Genomic DNA, 10,548 nt, shown 5'->3' with positions numbered 1-10,548 from the left:
CTGACAAGGGAGGCATTTGAAAAACTGGCATGTCTCCAGGTTCAGAGTGGAGCCAGACACAGATGTGATGGCAAAGCTTTTCATGAACGCAGCATTTTTCTCAGGATTTCAAGAGCACTTCAGTGAGCTGAGAGCAGCACTCAAGCTCAGTTCGAGCGGGTTTGTTTTGTGTCAACAGCAAAGCTCGCTGAGGTCCACCTCCTGGATGAGAGACTGTAAACATCCTCGCACAAAGAGCTCGGACAATATGACTCATCTCGACAGGGAGCTTTACATTCAGGGCTGTTTGCCACAAACAAATAAATGAAAACCATCAGACGAGCTGACCTGTTTTTTACTTCATTCAGATTATGCAGCCTTCACTCCTTTTGATTCAACTGGGTTGAAGCAAACTGTAAGATTGATGGACTGGATATTAACATTCACATAAAGAATGTTTGCATCCGCCATGTAAATTCATAAGAGTCACTGGACTCATCAAAACACAGAACAGAACTAATTAATGAATTAGTAATTTGCTAATCGAACAGTTTCTCCATTGTTACTTGTCTTAAAAAAAGGACTAAAAGAGTGGAGTTGTTTAAGGGAGACTCAAATTACTCATTTGGAAAACGCAATTTGGCAGTGAAATGAAAACCTGATCTGAAAAACTTGTATTGACAAAAATTGGGGGAAACATCAACATTTCCTCCGTTTGTTGTTCCTACTCCTCTTTTTATTTCCTCCATGTTACACCTGTCAGAGAGGGCGGGGTTAATGATGTCACCTGAAGCAGGAGGGGGGATGGGGATGATCCGCCTCCGTCACCGACTCTCTCTCTGTAAGCAACTTGTTCCTCAGTTCGGCTGTAAACACTCGTCTTTCTCCTCAGAGAACAAACACAGCCTCACTAGCATGTCGTCTCGAGTGTGAAGAAGAGTTACTATGCAGAGCAACGGACGCAAAACGTTTTTCTCCAAATATTCCGGATTTCTGGCGTATCTTGAGTCTCCTACAGGATAGAGAGCGAAGCTTCCGCGGAGGGATAAAGAGCGACGAGATGGGAAATATGATACTGATGGCGCTCCTGCTGGCTCACCTGCCAACAGGTGAGGCTTTAAAGGCGTTAAAGGAAACACAATTTGTCTTTAAAATGTATTCTTTATTCAAGTAGCATTGGCTTTTTTTCAGCGTAAGCACAGGAATTTAAGGTGAAGCCACCTTAGCAAGCAGTCGAAACTAACAGTTATGTGTACAAGTTAATTATCGACAGGTGGAAATAGGACAAGGCCGACTGCTGTCACGTGACTGCACACTATATAATAGGTGTGCTCAACACGTTGTCCAAAATGTAAAACATCCAAACAGTTCACACAGTGGAAATAGCCTTGTTTTGTTTAAATATAAATCGTAATTGATCAGACGGTCTTGGAAAACAAATGTTGATGAGAACATTGTGTTTGTCATCATAGGCTGTAAATACACATTATTTTCATCATCGTGTAATCTGCTGTGGAGCTGAAATGATAGATCAAGTATAGACAGAAAGTAAATCAATCATTTTGATAACTGAACAAACTTTTTGAAGTCGTTTATCAAGCAAAACTGTCAAACATGTTCTTGTTCCAGCCTCACAATGTGTGTGCTCTATATCCTAGTAAATTAGCTAAATAAGGCTGCAAAATGCAATCGTTTATTATTATTAAATAGTCTGCCGATTGTTTACAAGATTCATCGATTAATCAATTGTATCACTATCAGAACTAGATTAAACATATTCCCAAGAGCCAGGGTGGTGTATTTAATGTTGTGATCTTCTGTTTACTATCATGTAATACATGCAAAATCACATCTGATTTGAATTATGAATAAATAATCTAAATAGTTGCAGATCAATTTCTGTTGATCAACTAATTGTCTCAGCTCTACATCAAAACTTACGTTTATGTCAGAATATGAACTACATATTAACATTTATTTTTTTGTTGTGTGGAGAAATCTATAGTTCTGTCTGAAAACTATGAAAACCTGCAGTTCAGTTTTGTAAATGTTTACATGTCTGTGTTTTTTGGACAGGGTGGTTCATAGAATATGTTCCCAGTTGTTTGTTCAGTTTTATATTGTATTCTCAGTAAATAAAGGCAAAAAGCATAACGCCCAAGTTGTTAATTAAAATACATTTGCAAGTGGATAAAATACTCACAGCTGGGTAATAGATGTACATCATGATGTCAGGATATGATGTTGTGGCTTATAGAAGAAGCTTACTCGATTAGTTGTAAAAAATACATTGAAAAAAGAATGAACCAGTGACACCAAAGCAGAAATTGACTGGCTCCAGCTTTTCAAAAATATCCTCTACAATAGTTTGTTTGGGACAAGCAATTTAAAGATGTCAACTTGAGCTCTGCCAAATAGTAATACACATTTTTTACACTTTTCTGTGTTTTATTGTATCAAACAATTTCGATTTCTTAAGAATATAACTGTCAGATTAATCGAGAATGAAAATAATTGTTAGTTGCAGCCCTAATCTATCTACTGTATGTATTTCAAGACATAAATGAACTGAGAAAAAACTGCCAGCACATGTCGGACACTTACTGACAATCATTCATCTCGATCACATTTGAACAACTATTTCAAAGAGAAAGTGTTTGAAGTCAAACCTTAACTGCTTCTTTTCTCAATTAGCAGAGGTCGCCTGTCATCAGCTTGTTTTCGTCAACTCTACATCACTGACATCATGACTACATCATTGACTAGTGTTATTACTTCCAATGATGGAGTACAATATGTGCACACTTAATGACTTCTGTTGTAAACTGTTAACCAGTTTGGTCAGATTCTTATCCATCCAGCGTTCAAGAGCAAAGCTGCAACACAAACACACAAAAGGTTTTTCTCTCTCTCTCTAAGGTTGCAGTGATTTGAATATTGTGTCATCGTGGGTGCTGCTATTTTACATTTTGTCGTTATTTTTATCAGAGCTGCTGTCCATCCAGGTGATTGTTCCAGAGACGGAGAGGAGCACGACTCTGTTTGCCTCTGTGATCCTTCGCTGTGACTACTCGACCTCAGCAAACCCTCAGGATGTGCTGGTCACCTGGAGGTTCAAGTCCTTCTGTAAAGACCCGGTGCTGGAGTACTACTCCACAGGTGAGGCTGCAGGTGGAAGGAGGAACTGGTTTTTAATGTGCGATAGTGTAGCTCAACCAAAATATAAAAAAGAAAGTGGTGTGCATAAACAAATGGCAGACGCGGTGAGCTTTTTCACAATAGCTTTCATTCTCTGGAGCAATAAAGACTTGTTTGGTCATATTGTCATGCTCAGAAAAATGACCAAAACAAAAAATATTGTATTCATTTGGATGTTTGGTATTTTTTACATCTAATTGTTAACTAGAACCATGCCTCCCAGGGTTAGGGTTAGGGTAATACTTTTATCAAAACAATAAGGTTAAAGTTTTAAGGAAGATATCAGTCACAAAATGTTCACTGACAACTTGTTACATGTGTTTTTCCCATGATATCTGCTGTTCCAATACAGCATCTCCTTGTACTATCTAAAGCAGTATTAGTGTTTCTATGGTTATGTTCAGACACTCTGTTTAAAGAGTAGCGTTTCACTCACTTGACATTTTTGTGAAAACCGGTCCCTACATTACCCACAATGCAACTTGACCTAGCATCTAATGTAGCCTCGAGCTGCTCGCCTCAAGCAGACATGAGTAGCGGGCTAAAGATGTCTGGTATACCATATTTTTTTAATTTTAAAACTTTTTGTTTTCAGCCCAAACCGACGTTGACTCAAGTGATATGAGTATGATATGAGTGAGTCTTTACTGTGTATACTCAGAGTTTGTTAAACCTGCTTTCTTTTACAGGGCCCAGATGTTTTGTTGACGGGTCTTTTCCCATAGCAGACATTTTGTCATGTCACAGCAGGAAAAGCACAGGTGTTACACTAACGATGTTCAACAAGGTGCTCCAGTTCTAGTTGTATTGTAGCAATCATTAATGTTGATTGGCAACAGCTGTGCTTTTCTTGCTATGATGAGTCAACATGTCTGCTGTGATAAGCAGTTCAGGGTTTTGTGTGTGTAAGCGATCCTTCTCAGAGACATGCTTGAATGAAAGTTTGTCCATCATGATGTATAATTGATGGGCATCTTGTTTGTCTTGTTTTATGGTTTTATCCTTAAACAGTCATTGACAAGTTATAAATGAAAAACAAAAATAAATACAGTAGTTGAGTGATAGCTTATGAAATTTTGTTTGATGAATGAAAGTAATTTAAGTCAGTTTACTACGATAATATGGTATGTTATTAGAACAGCAGTATTTTGTAATGTCACAGGTAAGGAAAATAATGGTCATGACAATGTAATTAAGCACACTAACAGCTGCAGCAACACACACAAACATGGTGATTTACATTTTATAAGCTAATTGCTATTCAATTATTATTCAGCTTTATTAACCTGCTGAAACTGAAAAGCTGATTGTTGTACTTTTTGAAGGAATAAGTGCCACAGTTAAGATGGTTTGAGTTGCATGAGGTAGACCGATCTGGTAGAAAAAGAATATGCAATAAATTGAACATATTTCATTGTATTTTCCTCTGTTCCTGAAGCCTATCAGGCCGCTCTGCAGCTGGGTCAGGACCCCTCCAACGACTGCCCGGACCGCCAGCGAACAATCCGCACTGTGATCCAGAAGAGGGGCGGGAATGAGCCCATCCTGGGTGCAGAATACAGGATACGCAAAATAACCATTCAAAACAGTAAATTTAATCCCATTATAATACAGTATTTCTGCCTGAACTGTCAATACAATCATACATGACTACATTTTAAGACACTGTACAGGCTGCATGTGTTTATATAGAAATAAGGAAAATGTATGTACTTAAATGTATTATTTAAGATGATTTGGATTGTGAACATACTGTTAACAAAGAACTATTTGCCAATCAGTACATTCCATTGCAAATATTTTGTGGTTGTCTTGAACATCTTTTTGTTTGAATATTTTATTTCCATTTTACTGCAGTGATCCAGTTCACAACAATTTAATCCTATCCTTGATAATTATCCTTGTCTTATGTCTGTGAACAGAGGCTGACCTGGTCATCAATGAAGTGATGTGGTGGGATAACGGCGTCTATTACTGCACCATCGACGCTGCCGGTGACACGACGGGCGACTCGGACCGTGAAATCAAACTTATCGTATACCGTGAGTTTCCTCAGTTCAGCTTGTGACGCTCAACTCAAGGTCACAAAGAGCCTGAAAAGACTTTCTGAGACTGAAGTATTATTATATAGTAATCATGTTTCTTCTCACTTGTTCCAGACTGGCTGACAGTGCTGTTAATCATCATCGGTGCTCTCCTGCTCATCATGCTCCTCTGCATATGTTGCTGCCAGTGCTGCCCGCAGAAGTGCTGCTGCTACGTCCGCTGCCCGTGTTGTCCACAGACATGCTGCTGCCCGGAGAAAGGTAGAAGAAATGCTTTTTGTTTGTCAGCTGACGCTTCAGTACTCTTTATAAAAAAACATAAACTACATTTTACAGATTATTTTACACAAATATTTATCCAGCGATCAAATTTAGTCTCTTGAGGATTTTGTACTTGCTCAAGCCTACATATCAAAATCTGCCAAGTGAATACAGAGTCACACAAACCTTTGACCCGCTCTTTGTGTTTCAGCTGTGATGCAGCACAGGATGATACGAGAGGCTCAGAAGGCCATGTCTCCTTGGATGAACGGTCAACCCATTTACGCTCCCATTAGCTCCAACGCCTCCTCCCAGGGCGTTCCCATACTGTACTCAGGTGAGGGACACAAAAGACTTCCCTTTAATGCGTTGTTGAATGTGATGTGGTGTTGCATCATTCTTGCTCAGACCCAAGGGCGTATGTTTGGTTTCAGTAGTACAGAGGACACACTCTGTGAACACTACTTTTATGTCTATATTTAATATATTTATATCAAGCAAATAACACAGTATGATGAAACTGGTTTTGGTGCTTTCAATAAGAGTCCAACAAAAGTAGAGTAGTCTGTGTAAACTACTGTATTATGTTAGTATAGCATTATTAAAAACATATTTATTTAATAAGTATAAACTGTGTCCTGTCTGCCATATTTTGCATTGATTGTTTAGTTCTAGCACCTTTTTAGGTGATTAAGTTAATACTAAATTACTAATTAAGTAGCTGTTTTACCTGAAAACATTCAGATAAGGTCAGAGTCATTTGTAAGTAGTGTTTGGAGATCGTCCTGTTCTCCACCAGTTAGTTAGGGCGGCCTGTATGTAGCCTGATGGGCAAAATGCAACTCATTGCAACATTTTGTTACGTGTGAGCTTCTCTTATCTGGATTTTGACCTTGGATGGTGAGAGTGTAAAAGAGGTTTTAGTCAGTAAATCAAACTAAAACCTTAGAAATGGGGGAGATAATAATATAGTATTGAAAAGTCCCTGTGAAAAAATAAGCCTTGTCTAGATTAAAGCAGCTATAATCAATATTTTTATATGAAGAATTGATAACATGACTACTTGAATGTGAGTTTTTCTTAGTAATGAAGCTGCAGATAATAATCAACAAACTTGTTACCTTCAGCTCTAGAGTTTTGGTTAACTTTCACTACTCCCATAGCGAAAACAAAGCTCTTAAACCCAAGACAGACACATTTAGTGACTAGCTGGTGAACATAGTGGAGCATTTAGCAGCCATAGAGTCAGGTATTTCTGTCGTTAGTGGAGAACAAAACACATGTTGCTCCCTAACTGCTGAATATGTAAATATGAAATGTTTTGCTCACAACATATCAACTTTGTTAGATGAACATGTATCAATGTTGTGTTTACAGCTTGTTTCTGGTGCCTCCTTGTGACCAAAAGTCAGCTGGTGCAGATTTTTCACGTCTCTGTCCCTTTTGTTCCAGGCTCATACTCGGACTACCCCACCAAACAAAACTTTGCCATGGCTCCCATGCAGCTGTCACCCATGGCCCTGCAGCATCAGCATCAGTATCAGCATCAGCATCAGCCTCATCCACACCACGTGAACGGCAGTGTGCATGACAGCAATCGTGGCACTGGTCAGGTGTTGGACTACCTGGAAAACCAGGTGAGGGGGCTGGATGTGGGAGCACTTCAAACGGTTCCACACGCTCGCCAAAATATGCTCCCATTACAGCCTCAGCCGGCTCCTCAAGCAGTTCCCTACACACCAGGGCCCCCGAGTATGTTGTCAGCCCTGGATGAGATGGGCGTGAGAGGGGTAGAGAGAAGGGTCATCACCCTGCCTCCTATAATCCAGCGGTTACCCAGCTTTTCCTCACGCAGGGGGCCTGGTGGTGGCGACGGAGCCAGAGGTGGTCCTAGAATATCCAGCCAGTCCAGTGGGAGTACAAATCGTCCCGGAGGCGGCGGTCTCCCCCGCGACACTCGTGGCTATAGGGACGTCTCTCCTCCCAGACGAGGGATCCTGCGCGATTACAGCGATGACTCCGAATGGGAGAACAGGCCAGCAGGAGCGCCACACAGGAGTTCGAGGAACAACAGAGGAGGCTCGGCCGGGAGGAGAGGAGGTGGCTCCAGACCGCGGACTCGTAGTCGCGACGACCTGATGGAGGAGCTACACAGCAGAGCAGCTCGGAGGGAGAGGAGCTATTCGCCTCCTCAGCGTCGCAAAGGATCCTGGAGCTCAGATGAGGAGGACAGCAGCGGAAGGAAAGGAGGTAAAGGGAAGGATTGGCCAGAGAAGCCCCCCAGCTACTTCTCCATCGAGAACCAGCCAGGACGTAGTAACGGTCGGAGGAACTACGACCGCCTTTCTGTAAGATCCAAATACTGATGTCAGCTCTAAACCAATGGTCTGATGAGCTCATCTCTTTGCTTCATTGCTTTCTGTCTCCTGTTACTTTTTAGCTTCTTTCCTTCATCACTTTTAGCCATGCAGTCAGTCAAGCACTTTGGTCCAGAGTGAAATGTATCACACCTTGACAACTATTTGTTTGATTGCTGTTACATTTTGTGCAGACATTCACGTCCCCATTGGCTAAAATGTAAGGACTTCTATTTGGCCACTATGAGGTTAGGTCACAAGTTTTAAGTTGTCCAATACTTTGCTTTATGACCAAATAGTACCTGCAAAACTAAAAGCATTCTCATCAGCTTCAGTTGTACTTTGTGTTTAGTGCTAATTAGCAAATGTTAGCTTTCTAACCTGCTAAACTAAGATGGTGAACATGTAAACATTATGCCTGCTAAACATAAGCATGTTAAAAATGTCATTGTGAGCATGTTAGCATGCTCTAGTTAGCATTTAGCTCAAAACACCACTTTCAGCCTCACAGCACTGCTAGCATGGCTGTAGACTTTAAGCTTTATTCCTGACTATTTTCTTTCTTTCATCACCTTTTTTTGTTTTACTTCTTTGTTATTTTGATCTTTTCTTCTGATTTGTATATTGACTTTTGGTGAAAAGGTCCTCACATCCTTTACTTAAGTACTTACAGAACATAAGTATTATCAGCATTTCAATATACTTAAATAATATAAAGTATATTCTTTTTTTTATCACTAACAAATGCATGTAAACGCATTTTAATGTTGTACTATGTCAATGTGGAGACAATTTTAGATACTTTGTATACTACTAGGTAGATTAGTAGTATAGTACTGCTTATCATGTTTTTTTAATGTAATAATGAACAGTAACTGCTGTCAAATAAAAGTAGTTTCGTGAAAATAACATTTACCTCTGAAATGTAGTGGAGTATAATAATAATGTAGCATAACATGGGAATACAATGGGACATAATTGCACTTCACTCAAGTACAGTAGGTTACTTCATTAAATGTACTTAGTTACATTCCACCACTGAGATTGGATCATAATATCTATGTCTTTAACTTTATTCCCCCTCTGTCACTTTTCTCTCTTAGGATAGAAGTTCCCGTAGCGGCACCAGCGTAGTCATCTGAAGCATTTCTTTTTTTATTTTTTATTTTCTTGTACTTGTTCCTGAATGTTTCCAGAACGGTGAAAATGAAGACAAACAGTAGGTACTTTCATCTGTTCAATCAGCCTGCAAGAATATAATTGTTGTGAATTGTTAATGGAGAGTCATGAAAATGTACTGCATGGATATACTTTTACTCTGAATACACTGTATGTTAGTGCAACGAAAACTATAATTTATGCATGAAGAAAAGCTGTTCAGTTGTGCCTTTAAATTGCAGATGTTATCAAGCCCATGTGTGATTATTGTCCTAGCTGTTTTAAACGGTGTAATTTGTGTCTGGTGATGGATGGAAGTATCTTTTTTGTGTGTTTTTTTAAGTAAATGTTCAACAGTTTCAACAAGCAGAATGTTGGACACTGTGAGATCTTTTGGGTTATTTAGGTTCACCATTGTGAACACGTAATGTGTGAGACAGATGCAGTGTGTATTTGTTTTGTTTTTTATATTTTCAAATTTTTGCATAATTTCTTGTACTATTTAAAGTGTCTGTTTTTTTTTACCTTTCACCCATAATAACATTATTAGATAGCAATATAAAGTGTGTTGTATGAAGATGCAGAGTTGGTGGACTTACTGAACTTATTGAATGATCAACACCAACATAATTGGGATTTTCATGAATGTATGTTTTAAATAAACCTTTTTACATACAGCTAGTGGGAAGTGGGACATTTATATATATTTGTTATACATTATATAGATTGCTCGATTTATCTGTCGATCCCAAACGCACCAAAATAATAACTTAAATGAAAAGGCTGTTCCTAAAAATGAATTATCAACTGGGCAAAGTGTGCAGCTACCCCTGGATTTCCAGGGGTAGCTGCTAATTTCACTTCCTGCAAGTTTATCTGGAAATTTGCACCACTAAAATAAAATAACTGGGTCCTTGTGTAAAAATGTACTTGTAAAATTAGATAATTTTTGCTTTTATTTCATCAAATTAAGATAAATTGACACAGAGAAACCATATAGGGTGAACTGTATAACAAATTGTGAGGACATAAAATCCAAGAGTTTAAATTGGTAATTTGAACTTGATTCAGGATGTTGTGCTCTGATCAAAAAGTTTAAATTGTTTTTGGCTGGATGGGTGTACTAAATATTGATTAACTGTACATAAAGTTTTATGCTTGGCTTATGTTTGGATGTAGATTTGTTTTCTTTACATCAGTTATGCTAATGGTAGCCTATATTCAAATAATGACAGCTTGTTTTTTATGTACTGTAAAGATGTGGGTTAATAGTCTTTGTTTTTGTGGCCAGTGGTTCTTAAACTTTTTTCAGTGATGTACCCCCTTTGAAATACAACGTAACTGAACTAACGTTGTGGAAGTTGACCATTTGAAAATGACTGATATTTTTTAAATAAACTTCTTTTTTTAATCTCACGTACTCCTGCAGTACTCCATGGTACCACTAGGGGTACTCCTACCCCCATTAGAGAAACACGGTTGCAGGCTACAATGTTACATTTAGTTGCCAGTTTAACATGTACTGTACATCCAGCTGAAACTAATGCAGT

The 10,548-nt window shown here is 38.9% G+C and overlaps 1 protein-coding gene across 1 annotated transcript; it reads left to right on the top strand.

The window, feature by feature from the left end:
• The first annotated feature begins 793 nt into the window (after window positions 1–793).
• Window positions 794–10,414, top strand: ildr1b (immunoglobulin-like domain containing receptor 1b). Its single transcript, XM_068704961.1, has 8 exons — window positions 794–1,088; window positions 2,968–3,138; window positions 4,616–4,765; window positions 5,100–5,219; window positions 5,337–5,483; window positions 5,695–5,820; window positions 6,936–7,831; window positions 8,944–10,414. The coding sequence occupies exons 1-8, from the start codon at window positions 1,040–1,042 to the stop codon at window positions 8,980–8,982; spliced, it is 1,698 nt and encodes a 565-aa protein (XP_068561062.1). The 5' UTR covers window positions 794–1,039; the 3' UTR covers window positions 8,983–10,414.
• The last annotated feature ends 134 nt before the right edge of the window (window positions 10,415–10,548 follow it).

This window comes from Cebidichthys violaceus, unplaced genomic scaffold, assembly GCF_023349555.1.
Source record: "Cebidichthys violaceus isolate CVI_PGR_0920_01 unplaced genomic scaffold, fCebVio1.0.p SCAF_11, whole genome shotgun sequence".
In the NCBI taxonomy this organism is placed as follows: domain Eukaryota; kingdom Metazoa; phylum Chordata; class Actinopteri; order Perciformes; family Stichaeidae; genus Cebidichthys; species Cebidichthys violaceus.
Note: the sequence above shows the minus strand (reverse complement) of the source record. Positions and strands in the feature narration are given on the sequence as shown.